At 44.1% G+C, this 22811-nt stretch overlaps 1 protein-coding gene across 1 annotated transcript in view; it reads right to left on the minus strand.

Annotated features, from left to right (window-relative positions):
• Positions 1-10381: 10381 nt before the first annotated feature.
• The window catches only part of CCDC69 (coiled-coil domain containing 69), a 133586-nt gene continuing 121156 nt past the window's right edge, over positions 10382-22811 (minus strand). The window contains exons 6-9 of the mRNA XM_078653625.1: positions 17397-17498; positions 16424-16543; positions 12540-12637; positions 10382-11392 (exon numbers count right to left, since the gene is read on the minus strand). Of these exons, the coding sequence (XP_078509751.1) occupies positions 11218-11392; positions 12540-12637; positions 16424-16543; positions 17397-17498 (495 nt within the window). The 3' untranslated portion in view covers positions 10382-11217. The remainder of the gene's footprint in view (positions 11393-12539; positions 12638-16423; positions 16544-17396; positions 17499-22811) is intronic.

The following is a 22811-nucleotide window of genomic DNA, read 5'->3' on the forward strand; positions in this document are numbered from 1 at the left end:
ACGCTCACAATTGCACTTTGCACTGGCCCCCCACACACATGCATCTACTGGCTAAGGAATAAAAGATCTCCATTAAAAGAGTAGCACCCTGTGCTACCCGACAGGCATTGCACCGCCAGCCTGCCGTTGGAGCAGGAAGCCAATGATGACACAAAACAATCATCGGGTGGGATGGCAAGAGTCGTCCAACCTTTGAATTGTGTGAGGCGTCCTCAATTCCGTCAAGGGATTACCTCAATCCCGCGAACATTGCACACTCTTTAGAGAGAGACATTCCCTTAAACAACTCTCTGTGGGGAACTTTGTACACCTTTTTGATTACAGTAGCAGGCGGGAGCATAGACCAGGTCTTCACCAACTTCTTCAGTGCCACAGGAGCTAGTGTGCGTGGGGGGCGGGGTGGGGTGTGGTAGCAGAAGACAGAAAATGTTTCCTCGGCTTACACTGTCCTAACCTCTTACCCCTCAACCTCAAGACCCACTGGTCCTCCAGCTGACAACTTCCACCCCTTCTGCTTCTGACCATCAGGGGAACCCCAGTGAAAAGGTCTCCGTATTCTTGGGTCGGGGTTGTTTTTCACCATTCTGGGAATAAAAGTAGCTGGAATTTGGTGCGTGGATACAGGCCAGAATCGCAGATCCAAGAGCCCCGGTATCTGCACACCAAAAATCCAGCAAACTTATTCTGAGGACCAAAGTTGTGTGAAACTGGTGTCTCCCTCCTCATGGCATTTTTCAATGAAATGCTTTAATATTTGACCGCAATTGAACTGATACTCACACCAGACATGGGGTGTTATTTCACCTCGTGAATTGTGGCTCTGGGCCGTGAGGGGAGCAGGCTCTGGTTGAGAGGACCACTGCATGCTTCTCCCCGTTCCCCAAATCACTCCATGGACGCCGGCTTATTTTTTCAAGCAGCCCCTGCCCTTTTCAAGGAAAAAGGTAAGAGTTTAAAACATGTAAGCATGAAAGAAATGCAGATGCATGTGAGGAGGCCTGCCATTCATCAATCCCTGCATTTGCAGTTATTGCAGGAGGGCGTCTGAATGCACCCTGCCTCATGCGTAGTAATGAGGGCTGAGCCTGAGGCATGCGTTTCAGTGACCGCCCGAGAATGGGTGTTTTCAAATTCAGCTAATTAGTTGCATTGCAAAAAAAAAGCGGCCTCAGATCAATTGGTGTGCAAAATAGGCGGACTGCATTGTTTGTGACCTGGGTTTCATACGTAGGCCTTGTTAGACTTAGAGGTTTGTCTGTGGGCAGCCACAGGCACGCAATACTAACACTGAGCCCTAGATGGCACTGGAGCACCGGTCTGTGCTTCCAGCATGACCTGCCAGGAACTCTCCTGGTTTATTTGCATCAGTGAGCCCAGAGCCCGTCCTCCCATCCATATTTTACTCACTCAACTCAAAGGGACGCTGCACACTCTGCGGTATCTGGCTGCTTCGGTCGAGTCGATAAACTTTGAGATGGATTACACACGCATGGCAGACCAAGTTTTATTTCTTCCTGTGACGTTTCCTCATTCGTAGTTTCTCTGACCTAGAATCACTGTTAAAATCCACATCAGGGGAAGAACATATAAGATTAGTATGCTTGGTGCATCACCATTCCTATGTGCCTCTTAGAGTTTATCCATTCGTATCCCTTCCTTTTGTGATTTTACTACTTGTACATTTGCAATTTATTTATGTTTATATCTCTTTCCTTTGTGACTTTATAACTTGTACATTTGCAATTTTATCTGCTTGTATCTTTTATGTAACGCATGTAATCCTAAATCCTTATGTATCGCAAGGGGTTCTTATGTAAAGCGCTCTGACACCTTGGGGTAATGTTTGCGCTATATAAAATCGCATTAAATAAAATAAAATACAAATAATCTCTGTCCCATTACAAAAACGCTATACAATTAGCGCACCTTAGGCCATTAAACACTAACGTTTCACAAGTGAAATGCATGTCAGAGGTGTTGTGCAACAAAGAGGAAATGGATCGTGGGCACACTGCTAAACATTCATTGCTTCTAAATTATTTTGGAAGTCCAATAGAAATTCCAACAAATGCATGCTAACCGATATTCCTTCAAATATAAAAGAGTATATTGATCTGCACTGTTTTGCTATTTCTGATAAAATATCAAATTGATGTTCTGCTTGAGACTTAGTCCCATCTTCTACATTTGAAGAGTGGACAAACATATTTTCCTTATTTTGTGTTTTGTAACTACAGTAAAAATAGCGTGAAATACATGTGTGCCATGTTGTGCCCTAGTGTTCTTACACATGCAGCAAAGTTGTGCAAATAACATTTGCCCTGTTTTTAAATGTACCACGTTTCTGGAATGTGGCGCGCTGTTGTATTATGAGGTATTTATCAGAGCAGTGTTCAGCAGCAGGTGACCGTCTCTGTGCTGCCCAATGTACAGAACAACAACTACTGCACTGGCTCAGATCTCACTTTAGGATTTGGGAACCAGCACATTTTAATGGCTTTCCTAAAGCAGAGGTAATCTGTCTCTACTCACTGTGCTTCAGTCACAAAGACATTTGCAACCCAAGATGGCGTGCACATGACTTTCAAGTCACAAGTTCCTTGCCATAATTTTACCCTAGAATGGGAGGTGAGCAAATCTGCATAGAGAGGCACGGAGTATGGTTCCTTGCAGGGGGTCTCTTACAAAGTTGGTAAACACACATTAGAATGCAAACCTGTGAGCATTCACAGACATTTGCAATGTGCACTCCTACCCTAGACACAAGAGATTTGCCCCTATCAATAGCAGGAGTCTAATTGAGAAAACACCCCCATTATAGTGAGTTGTCAGGGCAGGGGATACCACCAAAGGTAATATCTGGGGAAATTAAAGCGAAGGGGATATTTTGCAAACGATTTCCACATGTCAAAATGTATGTACTCCACATATATAAAATGGAAACAGGTGAGTAACGCCCACCTCTTCAGTGTAGACCTGGCTGCACATGTGTCCCACTCACTCCCGAGACTACTCCGCAAAGTTTCTGACCTGTGTTCAGCTTTATATCCTCTGTACTTTGTTCTACTTAACTGACTGTGAAGTGTAATCCTCATGGTGCAAGAGACCTACAAAAAGGATCAAAATACATATATATATGCAATGATGTCTGTATAACTGTAACTTCTATATTTTACAATTAATACTTTACACGTGTATTATTCAACTTGTTACAGATGAAGCTAAATAAATATTAGTAAAATACCTACACCCAGGCCCACTAATTGTTATTATTTAAATTTGCCTTGGGGCCGAGCAGCGTGGAACTTGGTGTCCTCGAGTTTCACTTAAAGGTGCCCCACTCTGATAGTCAGGTCAGAAAATACCAAGCTGTGCACCTTGCCCATGCGCTGGCCACTGGTAGAAATCTGAGGGTATTTAAGTAATATCTGATTAATTCCAACAAGGTGTCATCTCTCAGCAAGCACTAAACGACCATGATAGCAACAGCACCCACTGCGAAGGCAGCTACAGAGAAAAGCCAGTCTGCATTGTTATAGATCCCTGCACTGGCACTACACTCCAGCAGACTATCTTTGAGAGTTGTATGCAGTGCCATGTTGTCACCTTACAGCCACTACAGAGCACTGTACTGTTCAAAGACTATGTAACCTCTTTCAAGGGTCCACCATGCAGCTGCACACTGGTAAGAGACCAGGGGCCGTATTACAGAAGTGCCTCAGTGGTGCAACTAGCATTTGCGCCTGCTTTGCACGCCCCCAGGGCACTTTGGTGTTACTGAAGGGGCTGCAGATGCTTGTGCGTCCCTTTCTGTAATACCGATAGCGCTAGTGCATTTAAAGCACCAGTGCCATCATCAGATGGTGTTTCCACATTTACATGGGGCCATGCCCCAATGTAAATGAGAAAACACCTTTGCCTCTGTGCCTGCACCGTATTAGAGATGTGGGCGCCAAGGCAAAGAAGCCCCCAGGAGGCTCACTGACAGTGCTCTACCTCAGTGTACCCCCTGAAGGCAGCCCTCTAGAGGGGGTAAAGGTGGCCCCTTGGACCCTCCCAGACATCCCCTTGCAGGCGGGTGCAGTCACTCACTGCACCCACCTGAAAGGGGAGCTTTAATCCTCTTAGAGCAGGCGAGTTGCCGCCTTCACAGTGAAACACGGAGCAGCTTCAAAGCAGCCACTCCGTTTTTCACATGAATATGCTGCCCCCACAGCAGCACAAGTTTGCTGCTGCCCTGTAGGCAGCACATTAATCGTAATGCAGGGCAGTTTCCTTGTTTGCGCTAGTCGCACCTTTTAAAAGGTCGCCCGGTGCAAAGAAGGAAATGCGCTGTATGTATGATACGGCCCGAGGTGCCCACAAAATGGAGCTGGAAACAGGTCACCACAAAGAGGAGGAAATCCAAAGAGGCAATCCTTTGCACCAAGTGTAACAGCAGAGAAACAGGAAGTAAGAGACATGTCCTCAAGGATTATCTAAGGTGCAGAGATGTTGCTAAAAATATTTTCTAAGGTCTTTGTCAAAGAAAGATTTCCCTAGAAAAAGTACGAACAAAACTGTGCGTCTAGAAAACCACAAGATGTAACCCATCTACGCACCGTTTCTGTCATCTATTACCAAAATAGTGGCAAATACAACTTAAAGTATATATATATATATATATATATATACATATATATTTCTTTACAAATATATCAGTTGGGGTGTTAAGGAATGAATGCAAAATCTAAAAATTACGGGATCTTGTGGGTATCTTTGGGCAATGACCTGCGTCCCAAAAATCAGTTGCTAGTTCCCAGGGATATATGGCATGGACTTTGGCCACATACCTGCTAGCCCTGCCTGTTGCCCCAACTAATGATGGTGCCCTGAGCACCCAGTGGCCGTGGCCTGTATCTTTCTGTCAATTTGTGAGCCAGCAGAGCTGTTCCATGCCCAACACCTTCGCCCACAGTGTTTGCGGCTATGCACAATGTTTATGCACCTCACTGCATCCTGAGAGGTCAGCAGCACAAGTCAGGGCCTTTGACAACACCATCTGCCCAATATTCCTGCACACAGTGCCTGACAGGAGGCATGGAGCACAGCATATAGGTTGTAAAGTGCTCTTGTAGTCCACTGGTTATTTCCTAGTCACCCGATCTCTGGGTCCTTCCCTCACTATTTGGTGCTTTTCTTTAAAGCATATCATTGGTATAGCCAGCTCTGTGCCTGTGCCTCTGCTGTCAGAGACTTAGGAGAATGGCTACCCAGAACCCATGTGGCCAATACAGATGCCTTGCCAATAAAGTAATTTTTTGTTTGCTTGGCAACTCCTGGTGTCTCATGGAAAACAATAAATATCACTAGTTAATCACAGTTCTAGGCTACAAGTGCTAGGGATTCATTTAAAGGAGAGCTCATCGATTACAAGTGGCCCATCAAGTTTAATGTTTTCTTTACCTTTATGTATTATACAGCATATGGAAAATATTACCCTGTAACCATATGTTCATAACTTGTAGAGCTATAGATTCAGATGCTCTGCATGTTCCTCTCACCATGATTGCATGATCGCATGATTGTAACTTGTTTTTCTTCGAATGAGTTTGAGTCACAAGACTTGTTGTGACTCCACTCTTGGTCCACAATGCACCATAATGCTGGCTCCCCATCAGATTGTTTTCCACTCAGCGGTTGAGTAGTGTCAAAGACAGAGATAGGGTATGATGTGCATACTAAAGGGAGTGAAAAGGACAGAGAACATTTGTCATCATCACTAGCTTCTGGGCAGGACGGTGGGCACAAGTGAGTCTATAGCACTACAGGCTACAAATAGATGAAAACAGGCTAAGAAACATTTTCCGTTTGTAGCATGGGTGACTGTAGATACACATGCTTTGAGTTAACTGTAAAGCAGTTCCTCTTCAAAGTTAGCGAGCAGATGGTGGAGATGTTTGAAACAGTGTTCTTAGGACAGCTTGGCCAATTAGAGCGTGCTGACATGCTAGAATGTCTAAGCAATATTGCTTTGCAGATATCTGCTAATGGCATATTACTTAGAAAAGCTAGGGGGGCTCCTTTTGGTGTTTGGAGTTAGCTCTAGGGAGCACAGGGAGTGCTCACTTGGCCTTAGCATAAAACGTCCGAATGCACTTGACGATCCATCATGCAATACCTGCTTTAGAAAGGGATCTACCACTGTGGGGATTGGCATAAGCTACAAAATGTAACTGGACTGTAAGAATGTCTTAGTTCTATCAATATAGTACATGAGCACCATTCTAACCTCTGGGGTGTGAAGGGCACTTTCTACAGTCTCTGGCTGCAAGAAAAGGACTCGCAGGTCAATAGTCTGGTTCATGTGAAAAGATGAGGCAAATGCTTGCAGATATTTGGGGTTGGTACGAAGGACTACCCTATCTTTGTGAACCAAGATGAAAGATTCCTGTATTGTAAAAGTCTAAAGCTCACTAAAACACCTGAAGGAGGTGACTGCAGCAGGTAAGGCTACTAGGAGTATGTGAAATTTGCATAATTTGCTTTTGCACAATTATGCAAAATTTCAAAAGAATTACACAAAAACATGCTTAAATATGTGAAATGCAAAAGTGGAATTTAGTGCTGTAATTCATTGGGAAAATCGAGGATGCATTTTGTGAAAAAGTGCAAAACATATAAGCTTTGAGAACAGCCACTCTTCAATCCATCATTCGCTGTAAATTTTCATCATGAACAGAGCATTCATGGTAATTTTTAGCCTTCTATTATGCGATGTGGTGGAATAGCATCATTTTGGAACTTTCACATAACAAGAGGAAAGCAAAATTACTGAAATCACGCTAATTTTGGTGCCGTAACACAAATTTAACCTGGGCTAAAGGCCCACTTCCAAGTCAAGAACTGTAGATCACATGAGTGTAAGGGCTGAGTCTTGTGAGGACCACATTGAGGTTCCACACAGAACCTCTTAAGAAACTCCATAAAGGTCTTAGTGATGGTAACCTTAAAAAAACGAGTGTTGTCCGTTTTGTAGGTCCACTGCTACTGTAATTGAGTATAAGCGTATGGAAGTGTAAGGACTGCCTTTTATAGGTGTAGAAGGTAACAGACAACCTCTTTAAAAGGGTTTAACTGCTTGGAGATGCACTAGTTTATAAATATGTTTCACATGACTGCATAACAGGCACAAGTAGTAGGCTTTCGCTCCTCTCACAACAGAAGTATGCTTTCCTCTGAAAGTTTGAGATAGCCGAACCTTAGGAACATGGGTGCCAGATCACGAGGTACTGCTCTCTGGAATCTGGGCGTCTGAGCTGCCCCCTTTGCTGAGTTAGAAAGTCTAACCATTAAGAAAAAAATGGGGTAACCCTAAGGCATGGACCTGGGTATACAATGTTATCAAAAGACAATGGTCCTGAACCTATAAATTCCAAACCTTATATATTTTAGTGGCTTTTCATTTACTTCCAAGGAGCACCCACAACACAGTATGCTCTGTACTGAAAATTTAGTACCACAAGATTAACATAAAACCACGGTTAGGAGAAAACATTTTAATTTCGTTTTCCATTTTCTACAACAAACATTTTTATATAGAAAGTATTTTTATATACATCATCAAAAATTGAGTCAATAAAAACAGAGTGGTCGCCCAAACAAGGAAAAAAGTGCAAGAAAAACCGTGCTCAAGAAAGTAAAGTGAATAATCCGAGAGACGAGATCATAGAGGTGCTCAAAAAGTCATAATATTAAACACAACAATATCCAACATGTATATTGTATTTTAGAAACCTGGCCAAATAATAAGATCAAAAAACAATATTATTGCAACTAGGCATATCAGTCCTAGAGTTATTTAGCACTATATACAATATTAATTGGTCCAAGGTTTACTACAAATGACGTCGACGTTTCGACTCGTCTTATGCCCATACGGAGATTTGGACCTGGGGAGTGCGAGTCTTCATCAGGACGAAGAGAATACAAGGGCAACCAAGGGATAAGGATAACCCCTACTGGTTGGGAGATACGGATAGGTGATGGTCTCAATTCCAAAAATGGCTAATACAATCCTTACTGGTGATTGATAGCACAGTATCACATAGATGATACCCTGCTGATTGATTAATATCGCTAGCCAGGTGACAAATTCCTCACTGTTGAATTATGTCCGAAGTGGTACACAGTCGGTACCTGGTCAAGAGAAAGGGGGGGGGTTGTTATGTTTATTTTAATGGGGAGGCTCACATCGTTCGCTCCACATCACGTGTACAATTCCACGCCCCCGTTGTCTTTGAAAAGCTAGTGGATAGTACCACACAATTACGATTCTCCAAACCGGGTCGGTGAGGCTCCTCAATGTTAAACCGGTAGCCCTAGCCGACTAGAGTTCATCCAACTGTAAACCGATCCCGACGGCAAAACCTGAGGGAATCGACCCGTTTTGGAGAATCGTAATTGTGTGGTACTATCCACTAGCTTTTCAAAGACAACGGGGGCGTGGAATTGTACACGTGATGTGGAGCGAACGATGTGAGCCTCCCCATTAAAAGAAACATAACAACCCCCCCCTTTCTCTTGACCAGGTACCGACTGTGTACCACTTCGGACATAATTCAACAGTGAGGAATTTGTCACCTGGCTAGCGATATTAATCAATCAGCAGGGTATCATCTATGTGATACTGTGCTATCAATCACCAGTAAGGATTGTATTAGCCATTTTTGGAATTGAGACCATCACCTATCCGTATCTCCCAACCAGTAGGGGTTATCCTTATCCCTTGGTTGCCCTTGTATTCTCTTCGTCCTGATGAAGACTCGCACTCCCCAGGTCCAAATCTCCGTATGGGCATAAGACGAGTCGAAACGTCGACGTCATTTGTAGTAAACCTTGGACCAATTAATATTGTATATAGTGCTAAATAACTCTAGGACTGATATGCCTAGTTGCAATAATATTGTTTTTTGATCTTATTATTTGGCCAGGTTTCTAAAATACAATATACATGTTGGATATTGTTGTGTTTAATATTATGACTTTTTGAGCACCTCTATGATCTCGTCTCTCGGATCATTCACTTTACTTTCTTGAGCACGGTTTTTCTTGCACTTTTTTCCTTGTTTGGGCGACCACTCTGTTTTTATTGACTCAATTTTTGATGATGTATATAAAAATACTTTCTATATAAAAATGTTTGTTGTAGAAAATGGAAAACTAAATTAAAATGTTTTCTCCTAACCGTGGTTTTATGTTAATCTTGTGGTACTAAATTTTCAGTACAGAGCATACTGTGTTGTGGGTGCTCCTTGGAAGTAAATGAAAAGCCACTAAAATATATAAGGTTTGGAACGAGAGTTAGAAAGTCTGGCCTTAGCTGGAACTTCTTGTGGGATTGAATAACATCCCTAGGAGCGCTAAATATCAGGGCAGCCTTGCCCAAGTTGGTGCAGCCAGCTCTTCTGTAGTGCTTGGCCCGTGGGCTGTGCATGTGGATACCTGGAGGTGAAGGTTTTGCATTCCGCATTTTCAAAAGTTGCAAACAAGTTGACGGTCAGGGTCAACCACCAATCAGAGTACTTCGGAAGGACTTGTGGGTGGATTTCCACATATGGACTTGTTGATGGGTCCTACTGAGCAGGTCCAAAATGTTATTCTCCACTCCTGGCAAGTGCTCCATTAACAGGTGAATGTTGTTGCGTGTCAACAGTGCAGAGAGCTGAAGAGAATGGGCACACCCCCGCTTCTGGGTGGACTTTGCCTTGTTCATGCCAATTGTAATTTCTTTGGAGCATGTGGTCCACCAGGGAGCCCAAACATATGCTCTTGACCAAAGGGACATTTTAAAGGTGCATTCTCCAACAGATGACTAAGAAGACTCGAGGTTATTAGAGCTCTGGAGATAGGAGGCACAGTGAATCGAAGGCTAAAAGTCGGTGACTTCAGGTTTGATGTCCTGGTGTTGCATAAAGGATCATTCAGTAGGTAGGAGAGTTAGTTTTGTTGCTGGGTTAGTAGTGTGGGAAGCTAGTATTGAGAAAACTGGTGTGCAATACATCGTTTCCAGAGCAGTATTTCCTAATGTATGAACCCAAGGCAGAAGAAAACAATCTGAGGGGGAGAATGTGTGCTGGAATACTGAGGACCAAGGGGAGAGTCACAAAAGGTCTTGTGACTCAAACATTTTCGAAGAAAAACAAGTTGCAAACATCCAGATTCAACACTAGATGGCAAGAGTATACAAAGCATGTGTATCTACAGCCACACATGCTACAAATACATTGTTCTGCTCACATTATTCCTGTACGTTTATGAATCTTACCCTTTACGTGACAGATTCTGTAATACTGCTTCACAATTCCTGCCTCCCCCAACCCAAGGAAGATAAAGCCTCAGCCACAGGGTGATAAAACAGTTTATTTCAGAGTCTCTTTGCTTCATTCCTTGACACATAAGGAGTAGGACTATTCGCCCTACTTTTAGTGCTGAAGTCCATCAGAGACATTTGAGCTTATTTAAAAAAATAAAAATACAGTTTAAGAATCATTGGGTGGAGTGGGTGATTAAACAGATTTGTTATGGAAAACATGACTACTCCTTCCAGCGCCAGCCAGTGCTTGTAGCGGGCATGTCCAGCCAGGTAACAGGAAGATATTACAGAAACACCAGATGGAGAAAGACAGCAGCAATAATGAGGATTGTCTGCATGGCTTGGGGAACGTCTCCGTTTCCCTTGCGTCACCAGGTTGAGCTTGGAGTGTAAGGATTCATGCAAAGTCATCTTGATGGCGAGTGATAGGGCTGAGGAGACATGCATAGGTGCAGCGGGGTTTTTCCATTCCATGACAATCACGACAAACTGTAAATGAAAATACAGTGCCACTCTTTGTGTGTTGTTGGGCTGCCACTGGACTCACTTCCACAGCCAACTCCACCAAGATAAAAAGTTGGCAGGGTGTCTTCGATCACGATGCTGTGCCTCCTACGCAGACCCTTTCTAGGAGTGAAACTTCAGTCAGTAAGCTGAACCAAGAAGCAGTACTGTCTTGCTTAAAAGAAAACACACACCCAAAGTTCCATATACCACATTCTCATTACTGTAGCTCTTGGAGGTGTTTTGGACTCTACGGTGAGGATCCAAGCACAGGAAAGTTTCAGACTAGCATTAAGTGTCTTTTGCTATTCCTGGATCTTCATTGCATTCTGCCATCCTCTCACATTTGTGGTTGGTTTCTACGTTGCAAGAAGTGGTACCTCTGCTGCAACACTAGAAAGCTGAAAGGCTGGCAATGTCTTGTTGTTAAGAACCCGATAGAGCAGCTCTTCCTTCTCATGGTGAGCCTGTTGCCTGGCTAGCGTCTCTCGCTCTAGCGCTTCTTGCATGGACTGCAGTTCCTCAGACATTTGCCTGTAAAACAGAAGGACATCATGAACCACAGCTACAGAGGCTACACCTGTCCAAAATATGGGAGGCTTCAGTCCCCACCCCCACCACAGATGAAGGTAAGCTTGCTGTCTAGAAGGTTCTAATTGCGACTGTTTTCGCCTCCAAACAAAAAGAAATGACCCGTCTGAGCAAAAACTCAATATGGTACCCACTCTAAGTCCTGAACATGAAATTGCCAGCCTAGGCATCACACAACAAAACATAACTTCTCTGGGCACAAAACACAATGTCAAAATCATTCTGGGAAATAAGATGGGCCCCAAAAAGACACAAAACAATAGCAGTACAAGTTTGTTTATCAAACAATATGAACAACAGTCAGGGTACCAAACTACATATCACAAAACCAGAATATGCACCAAATATATGGCATTTACAGCCTGGGTAACATAAAACAAGACAAACCTGCCATCAAATAGTAATACCCAGAAACCGGTCCCAGGATGCTTGTTTCCGGTCCATTGAGGACCTGGGTGGCAGTTCGGTTTGGACTGTTCCCATGAGGCACAGGGTCTAGACTGATCTGCATATGGCTGGGTCTAAACTGGAGTGGCATGGTGAGCACAAGAATTATGGACTTAACCCAGATTTCTTGACTGGGGGTGAATGTATGATTTATTCAGCATTCTGTCCATCATTTGTTTTGATTGCACTTTTCACCCTAAATGGGATGGGTATGCTCAGATGTGGGTTCCTTGCTCACTGTGCCACTGGATTCAAGCTGGCCTGGCTGATGAAGGGTAATACCCAGAAACCAGACCCAGGATGCTTGTTTCCTGCTTGGCAGTTCGGTTTGGACTGTTTCAATGAGGCACAGGGCCAAGACTGATTTGGATATGGCTCGGTCTAAACTGGGGTGGCATGGTGAGCAAAATAACAATGGATTTAACCCAGATCTCTTGACTGGGGGTGAATGTATGATTTATTCAGCATTCCGTCCATCATTTGTTTGCGTATCAAATAGTAGGGCAAAAAAAATCTGGTCACCAGATACTTGACATTAGCAATCTATGTTCCCATCAATAGGATATAACCAGCTGGAATGTGCTATAAGCAATGGTGCAACCAACCACTTTGCACGGACCGCAAATAGGTTAATTTCTCATACCTTGTGACGGATACGTGGTTCTGGATCTGAACATGCAAATTTTCATTGTCCTGTTGAAGAGCAGACACCTTATCCTCCAGCGACAGGTTTCTCTCCATCTGCAATGGCCCCACAAAAAGAGAAGTTAAAAGGGTAGAGCTGAGTGCTTATGTCAAAAGCACAGACACATCAAGTCTGATACAGTCTTGAGTGGTAGGAAATTTAATGAAGAAAAAAGTTCATACTGTGTTTTCCCCCCCAAAATATACACAATATTGGAAATAAATGTATTTAAAAAACTGCCATCCACTTTACTTAGGAGAATGTTGTCTTTTTTAGGGATAATTTAGCATTTATATTTTCATATCGTCAAGTCTTTCATGTCTAGATAGGAGAGGGATGTGAGCCCTGTGGGACTCGTGTGTGCCAGATGGTGTTCGCGGGAGTCTACTGTTAATGTAAGAGTGAGGCAGCTGAGTTAAGGGAGATAGCTCAAATTTCCGATAGAATGCGAGCATTTTATTTGATTTTTTACTTTGCACAGCATTAATTTTTATTCTGCTTTTCCTGTTGAAGCGGACTGATGAGGCACGTGCATGTGGCACAAGGCACATTGAGAATTATGGGTCTCACACTGTTGTGTTGAGGCCGGCTAGTCCCGGTGCAGTAAGTGACACAGTGACCTTACCGAAAGGAACACCAGAATACAACACCCGCAGAGACTGAGCAGAAAAGAAAACCCTATTAGTTTTTTTCTGGCTGCCAGTTATTGCCGGATAAGGAATGCTTGTGATAATGATTTATTTTGTATTAGTGTGATATTATATTTGTAGAACACAGTCCGTCCTGTCCCCTGGGGTATAACTGCCAGAAAGGATGGTTTTGGATCAGGATGAAGGAGTGGTCTGCAAATTTGTGAGAAACGCTTATTGTGAGATCATGCAAGCGACTCAGATCTGGACATTAAGGGGTCCATTACGATGTCGGGCGGTTTGCCTCAGCCAGGCTGGCGGTGGCCACCGCCGGCCTGGCGGAGGCAAACCGCCCGACATCGCAAGCCCAAATCCCCCCCGCCATATTAGGATGGCGGAGGGGAAGGCGGCGGTGAAAAACACCGCCCGCCTGTTTTCCGCCCAGGTCGCCTTGCGGCCGGGGCGGAAAACGAGTAACATTGAGACGGTGTCTGTTAGACACCGCCCGCCATATTACTATGGGCTATTTTAAATGCCTTTCCGTGGCAAGGCATGCGGTGTTCACTCTGGGGACCCCCTGTGGGCCCCCAGAGTGAAGGCCAAAGGGGGGTGGCACACGGGGGGGTACCTGTGGTACCCCCCTGCCTTTGCATAATTGAAGAGGCAGGCACCGCGCGGTGCCTGCCGCTTCGATTGTGCAAAGGCTGCTTTTGTCTTTTAACATTGTGGCGGGCGGTGCAGTGAGCACCGCCCGCCACAATGTTAAATTGAGGAATGCGCCCGCCACTGTTGCGGGCGCATCCTAATGTCAATGTCGGGACCCCCGCCCTTTAGGCGGGCGGTCCCGATTTCCGCTAGGGTGCCCGCCCGCCATCCTAATGTGCCCCTAAGTTCAACCTCGAGGTGCAGAAAACGACCGCATGACAGTGGAGGGTGTCAAAAGTCCAAGAAGGGAGGGTAAACATTTTTAGGGAGTAATCAGGAAGGTTCCTGAATTTGAACATTGTTCGCTTAACTAGTTTTGCAAGGCCAAGCTGCAGGATGACAAATACGCGAGTTCTCCTGGGTTGCCTCTGTAAGCGGCTTCTTTTTTATACCTAAGCAATCTCCAGGGTTTGCTGCTTCCTGGTACTCCAAGAGGAGCCCGTGGTAAGGGGAAGCGCCTCCCTCTCTCAGCCATGGCCCATTGGGTGGCCGTGTAGATATCGGATACAATGCTCTTTCCTTGCTCGTTGATGGCTATAGCCATTCCATCAGGTAAGGCCAGCAGAGGGAAACAGCATGCCCAAGAGCAAGGATCACTTCCTTTAGTGGAGGTGGTGAAACTCCACTATTGTTTTAAGGTTGTGGACACAACAACTAAGAGAGGCTATGATCTGAGGCATGTTCTAATGAGGAAGGTAAATACTAGATTTGCAACTGCATGATTAACTCGCTGACGACAGAGTCATGCTCTATATATGTATGTAAATGGTATTTCTATGATGCAAACCTAGGCAAAAAGCAGAGGAGTGCTATCATAATTGGTAAAAATACAAGGCTATTATTGCCAGATAGGGGCCATTTGCGTTTTATAATCGATTTAGCTAACGGGGGAATGACATAGATAGATTGATGCCAACACTGCCCTTTGGGTGAGTGGAAGGGGTGGCTTTTGTGCCAGTCGAAGAAGTCATCCAGGAGGGCTATAACAACTCACAGAGGACACTAACATCTTTTGAATAGTTGAACCATTAGGTTAATTGAGTGAGATTGAGGTCGGGGAGGGGCTTCTGAGCCCAAGAGCAATTGTCACTTTCTTATGGGGTGAACTAAGGTAATTTGATACAGGATACATTACAGAGTTAGTTACGTATAACTACATTTGTAACGTGAAACGGCTGAGGATAGGAGTTCAAGTTTCTCCAACAAAGTGACTTTAAATGAAACTTAAGTGCACTCAGTGTGCATTGCAATGTACTCGACTCCTATGTGTTTTACCTCTGCTTAGCCTGGAGGCTGTGGTTCTCTTCTGACCTGTTGCCTCAGCGGATGATGGAACATTAGTGGCCATGGACCCCTTCCTGGCCTTTACCCTTCTATCCACACTAAGAGATGTTCATCCTCAGGCAGCTCTGAGTAGAGAAGGCGAGGGGCACATTTCCTCAGACACTGGTACCCTGGGTGTGTAAGGTAAAGCAGCCACGCGTACCACCAGGGTGATGTTCAAGGGGCACATTTCCACAGACACTGGTACCCAGAGGGTGTAAGGAAAAGAACCCATGCATACCACCCGGGTGAGGTTCAAGGGATGCATTTCCAGAGACACTGGTACCCAGGGGGTGTAAGGTAAGCAACCCATGCATATCACTAGGGTGAGGTTCAAGGGGTGCATTTCCACAGCCCCTGGTACCCAGGGGGTGTAAGGAAAGCAACCCATGCGTACCACTAGGGTGAGGTTCAAGGGGTGCATTTCCACAGCCCCTGGTACCATGGGGGTGTAAGGAAAGCAAGCCATGCGTACCACTAGGGTGAGGTTCAAGGGGTGCATTTCCACAGATACTGGTACCCAGGGGGTGTTAGGAAAAGAACCCATGCGTACCACTAGGGTGAGGTTCAAGGGGTGCATTTCCACAGACACTGGTACCCGGGGGGTGTAAGAAAAAGAACCCATGTGCCCATGTGTACCACTAGGGTGAGGTTCAAGGGGTGCATTTCCACAGACACTGGTTCCCAGGGAGTGTAAGGAAAAGAACCCATGCATACCACCCGGGTGAGGTTCAAGGGGTGCATTTCCAGAGACACTGGTACCCAGGGGGTGTAAGGAAAGTAACCCGCACGTACCACCAGGGTGAGGTTCAAGGGGTGCATTTCAAGAGACACTGGTACCCAGTGGGTGTAAGGTAAGCAACCCATGCATATCACTAGGGTGAGGTTCAAGGGGTGCATTTCCACAGACACTGGTACCCAGGGGGTGTAAGAAAAAGAACCCATGTGTACCACCAGGGTGAGGTTCAAGGGGTGCATTTCCACAGACACTGGCACCCAGGGGTTGTAAGGAAAAGAACCCATGCGTACCACTAGGGTGAGGTTCAAGGGGTGCATTTCCACAGACACTGGTACCCAGGGGGCGTAAGGAAAAGAACCCATGTGTACCACCAGGGTGAGGTTCAAGGGGTGCATTTCCACAGACACTGGTACCCAGGGGGTGTGAGAAAAGGAACCCGCACGTACCACCAGGGCGAGGTTCAGCAGCTTCTTCTCCAGCGCGTGCAGCTTCTCATTCTTCATCTCGATGACAAAGTGCAGGCTCTGCAGCTCCTGCTCCCAGAACTGGCCCGGGCTCCCGTACTCCTGGGGGACAAAAGAGAGGCAAGGGATCAGAGATGCAGAAGATCCTTGCTGCAGAGGCTGAGGCTCCTCAGTGTCTGGATGGAGGTGCACAGGCAGAGCTATGCTGGTGTGATGCCACACAGATGTATTGAAGGCCAGGCTTGAGGTTCACAGAACAAAGGGTGCGAGAGCCGCCAAGCACTGCAGAAAATGGCAGAATTCCTTTTGGATAGCAAACAGTGATCTAGGTCAGGAGTGGTGTGCACCACCAGACACAATTGCAGGCATTCTCAAAGTTACAAACACAGTACATTAACAAAGCTTTTTGTGTAACCCAGGACTCTAAGTGAAGAGGGTTCTGCAGGGGGTGTTTTCTCTGTTATGGACATGGGAGGAGCCTAGCAGAGTAGAACTGTGATTCCGGGTCATAGTTCACTGTCAAAGTTCTATGTGGTCCATGTGCTGGAACACTGAGCCCAACTGACCTAGCTTTTCTTCTCTGAGCGATGAGGTGCCTGCCTGAGCTGTGCCAACACGTGCTTAAGTGCTTCCGATGCCTGTTTAAGTGTGACACATACTTGCCTTAGCTGTGCTGAATGTAATTTACTGGTGCTAATCTAAGATGTACTTGCTTTGTCAGAGTTGTGATGTTTCCCACCTAAGATGTTACACTCATTTCCTGAGTCGAGCAAGCACTGGTGTCTGTACCAGAGCCCGTCTGAGTGTATGCATCTACTCTCCTGAAAGATCATGCCTATTCTTCTGAATGCTCATATATGCATACCTAAAATACTGTGCCTGTTGACACGATTTCTCATGCCAGCTCACCTTAATGGCCATCAACATGCAGTCATGAATGCATTCAGCTGCTCACCTGGATGTGCCTCTTGTAGTCTTGATTCAGGACCGACTCCTCCACCCTTTTCATCTTCTCCCGAAAGGACAGGACCTGTGAATTCAGCTGATCCAGCTGAGCCTGAAGGAAAAGCAGTCCAAGGTTAATTCAGGCCCGTTGACCGATAAAGCGCCCCATGAGGGGCCTAAGCACAACGTGAAACACAGCTGACCACTCACTACTCTTGCTGGAAGGTGAGGAGGGAGATGCAGTTTATGGTTACAACCTTTTTCTTGAGTCTGTGTCCTCCATCTTGCAACCATAAAAATTCGCTTTTGACCACTTTCCCTAAATGATTGCAGTTCCATCTGATTATACAAGGTTTGGAGGGGATGCAGAGCTGTGTACTGGGCCTTGCTACCTGCAAGGGGCATGTATTTGTTATGTTATGTTATGTTATGTTATTTATTCTTTTGTATAGCGCAACGGTTACTCAAAAAGAGTGTCCCGGCGCTTTAGGTAAGGAGAACTAATTCGTAATAACACAACACAGTAAAAAGAGTACAGAACAGACAAGTAAAAAGAAAAAGGGACAGCTGGGGGGCCTACTGGGTGAACAACCAGGTTTTAAGTTAAGTGGGGGGACATTTACAAGTACACAGGCTGAACTAGGGGGCCTATTACGATTGTGGTTTTTCCGCATCCTCGGGCCGGCGGAAGCCACCGCCGGCCCGGAGGATGCGGAAAAACCACAGAGGACCCACCAAAGACCCACCGCCACATTAGGATGGCTGGTGGGTCCTGGTTTCCGTCCGCAGCTTTTCCGCCGCGGTTGGCTTACAACCGCGGCGGAAAAGCTCTAATATGGTGGCGGTGTCTCTCAGACACCGCCAGCCATATTAGGATGGGCTTTAAAAAATGCTTTTCCGCGGCGGGTTTTCCGCTGTGGAAAAGCATGTGGAACTTCACTGCGGGGGCCCGTTGCGGGCCCCCGCAGTGAAGGGGGGTGGGGGGTGCACATGGGGGGTACCTATGGTACCCCCTGCATTTGTATGCAGAAATCGGCAGGCACCGCACGGTGCCTGCTGCTTTCTGCATACTAATGCAATGTATGCATTTTTACCATTGCGGTGGGTGCAGCTTGAAGCCGCACCCTCCTCCTCTATGGTCGCGGACAGACTCAAGTCCGTCCGCGATCATAATGGGCCCCTAGATTCGGAAGGTGGAGGTCCATCCTTTAGGAGTGGTTTGAATGGTTTGTCCAGCAGTTTAATTCATTAATATTTAAAGAGAACATTTGCCAAGCTCTAATCCTACGAGGCTATAGCTCTTGGGACTGTGATGGCATTGTGGATATGCAACAGCCAAACCAAGTCTCCCTTTTTGTGACAAGGGCAACAGAGCCTTGGGTTTTTAGAGTCAGTTTTTCAACCCATTCTAACATCTCTTCTTGCCTGTGCAGAAAAGTCATGGAAAATGGTGCGTTGTTTCGATGCAACACTATGGGGCCCATTAGGATGTCAGGCGGATTGCCTCCGCCAGGGTAGCGGTGGCCACCGCCACCCTGGCGGAGGCAATCCGCCCGACATCCTTCCCTGCATTCCCCCCCCGCCATATTACGATGGCGGAGGGGACCGCAGCGGTGGGAAACACCGCCCGCCTGTTTTCCGCCCCGGTTGCCTTGCGGCCGGGGCGGAAAAGGGATAACATGGTGGCGGTGTCTATCAGACACCGCCAGCCATATTAGCATGGGCATTTTTCAATGCCGCCACGGAAAGGGAGGTGGACTTCACTCTGGGGGCCTCCTGCGGGCCCCCAGAGTGAAGCACAGTAGGGGGGTGCACACAGGGGAGTACCTGTGGTACCCCCCTGCATTTGCATAATGAAAGCGGCAGCCACCGTGCGGTGCCTGCCGCTTTCATCATGCAAATGCTGCAATGCATTTTCAGCATTGTGGCGGGCGGTGCAGAAAGCACCGCCCGCCACAATGCTGAAAATACAGGATGTGCCCGCCACTGTGGCGGGCACATCCTAATGGCACTCCCGGGACCCCCGCCCTTAAGGCGGGCAGTCCCGTTTTCCGATAGGGTGGCGGCTGGGCAAAGCCCACATGCCATCCTAATGTGCCCCTAAGTTTTCATATGCTATGTGTAAGAAGGTGTGTCACAGACAAGAAGACGTAGCTTAAGGCTAATGGTAGAGAAGAAAGTCCAGAGCCCATAAGTGTGAACACAGGGTAAAGAAATGTGGAAAATGTTTTTTTCTGTGAGCTGGGTCAACAAGCTCAAACTCTGAGCAAGTAGCAAGCAAAGTAATGGGGTGGATTAAGTAACTCAATGAACAATAATAGAGGCCCTGAAGAAAGAGACCAGCTCCCTCTAAACTACCACCACCGCCCCCCCCCTCCACTGCTTGAGCTACATTCTCTCAGTGTGTGGGAGTGTGTAAGGCCTGTGCACAAAGGTCTGGCAAAACCTTTCCAAGGCCTTCGGTAACCGTGAAGAACTATGCAGTCAGCAACCAATTACATTTTTCCAGCTCCACATGTGATACTTTACACCATGGGCATCAAACATTTTTCCTATGTCTCTTTATGCTTTCACCCTTTAAATGTTTTATTTCTTGTTCGGTAAATAAGTATTTCTTTAAGTTTCTCACTACAACCATGATCTGTACTCAGTTCAGATTGCTGAAGGATGGTGCATGGAAGTAAGTTATCCACAGGTCTCAAATTGGTCTCTTTTACTTGGCGGTGCTTTGCAGGAAAACGTTGATGACTTTTGTACCCTGCACATCCATGAGACGTACACAGTTAGTACAGCCTTTTACTTTGGCGTACTACCATATAGAGTACCCGGGTCTACTCAAATACCACCATGGCAGGATTTGTCCAGTCACTGGAGTTATAAGTAGGTTAATAATCAGCTCAGTACCAAGATGAATTGTTTCATACTTTACATGCTTACATTAAAATCTGCTCCGCCAACTTAATATGGGGCTTGGATGCTAGTCCCCTTCTACAGTTCCAACTCTTCTGGACCTAGGCCATGTTCACGTTCTCACTTAGCCTGGGCTTATTTTAGGTGCTCATGGAGGAACTTAATTGTTCAGTAGTTATGGACCAATGATCCAGTCATATCTGAAACCTGCAGACCCTACCTGCATCTCAGAAGTTTTCAAAACCGTCCACTACATTACATAAAAGATTAACCCAACCAGGAATTCACCTGTGAAACCGAAACAAACCCGTAACCTCATAAAAACCTTGACCCCAAAACCTCTGAATCACTGACATATTATCGAAAATGAAAAAAATCGACATACACAAATATCGAGTCCTAAATATCAATATCAATAAAATCGACGTTCTATACTTATTTATAAACCTACAAAAATATTGATAACACAATATCGTAATGCAAAGATATCGACTACACAAAAATCGCAAACACAAATATCGTAAACCACAACATCGAAGATTCTAAATAATCATAGTATATATCAAAATTATCAAGAACAAAAATATAGACATTAATATTATCGTCAATAACAAAATATCGACAACTCAAGAATACATGGAAACTAGTATTTTCCACAATATAATTCAAATAATTAACATATACACTGATATCACATTTAAAATATGAAACAAACATAACTATCACAATATATACAACATAAAATAAATAAAAGCTACTACAGTAACGAAAACATTTAAAACAAATACACTCAACATCTACAATACTTAAAATAAATAAAATACCTTTTTTTAAAGAATATACCTTCATAATGTCCTTCATCAAAGAATAAAAAATGCAAATTCTCGACATTGCCAATTTACATTCAACTAAAATAATTAACAAACTAAAAAAAATTCTATTGAACCAATAGAAACACAAATAAATAAATCTGACCAATAACATACAAAGAATTACATAATCACTATATAAAGAACTAAACTGAAAACTATTACACCTTCAATGAAAAAATCAGGAAAGACAAACTCTGCCAGATTTTCTACACCCTCAAAGACTCTTCTAAAATAAAGCCAACTACAAATGACAACAAGTAAGTAAATAAACATTTTTAAATAAACTGTCAATGTAAATGTAACCTCCATTTTAATTACGTACTAAAAAAACTAAATTATATGTTTTATCTCTTCATATTTCCACAACAGATCTAACTATAAAAAAATAAGAACATACTCAACTTGCAAAAACAGCTTATTGCAAAAGTAAATATACTTTGCATTTATTTATTTTTGTAGTATAACTAAAACAGAACCAAACACCTAAAATGTCTAACCATCATACCAACTCCAATAAGACTTTTAAATCTTGTAAAAAAAAGTTTATAAAATGTTTCTAAAACATAGAGAATGTAAACTTAGTCCTAAAAAAACGCCACCACCACATATAAATAAAAAACATAGCATTAAATATACTTTACTTTCTTTTCACAGACCACTTAAAAAAGAACAACAGCAACATATTAAGAAAACATCTACATTCAACTGCAACTAAATAACAGTTGGTAAGTATATAATAAATGTACATTGACTATTATTCATGCATACTGTATAACATTGTTTAAGAAACTTTTTTACATAGCTTTCCAACTTTTTATAACTTGTAGAAAATATTTAATATATAAAAGAAAAACATTAATAATAAAATACTGTGTCCTACAAAATGCCAACACCACATATAAATGTAAACATAGACTAAAATATACTTAACTTTATTTTCACAGACCACTAAAAAAAGAACAGCATTCACCAAACAAGGACAAATCTACATTCAAAGTCAACTAAATTATAGTTGGTAAGTATATACTAAAACTGCATATATTATTACTCATAGCTAAGGTCTAAAATTGATTTTCATATAATTTTATATAAATTTTTTCTAGATTTTAGAACTCCACAATGACTGAAGATGCCAAATTCATTACATCTCAGAAAGGGAATTTTTTGTTGTGCTATATGGAGTATGTTTATACCCAGGAAAAACAAACAGGGCTTAAAGTAAACTGGAAGTGTTCTAAGTATTACTCAAACAAATGTTATGGGTGTTCAACAACCAGGGAAACAAGTGTAATACATACAAGTGAGCACAACCATCCACCAAATATCTCAGAAATAGAAGTTAGAGCTACTCTAGAAAACATTAAAGAATTAAGTAGCACCTCAGAACTACCAACAAGTGTAATCCTTAAAGAACTACTACCTAAAGTACCTAGAGAAGCAAGAGGGCAATAACCCACAATATCTTCTATTAAAAGAACTATAGCTAGAACAAAGAAATCTACAAGACCAACAATACCTACACCTAAAACTTAGGTTATAATTCCCCCTGAACTAACCATAACTCATAATGAAGAACATTTAATCTTCTATGACAACAACAATAAAGATAAAAGGATAATTATGTTTGCTACAGCAAACAATAT

This window comes from Lissotriton helveticus, chromosome 7, assembly GCF_964261635.1.
Source record: "Lissotriton helveticus chromosome 7, aLisHel1.1, whole genome shotgun sequence".
NCBI lineage: Eukaryota > Metazoa > Chordata > Amphibia > Caudata > Salamandridae > Lissotriton > Lissotriton helveticus.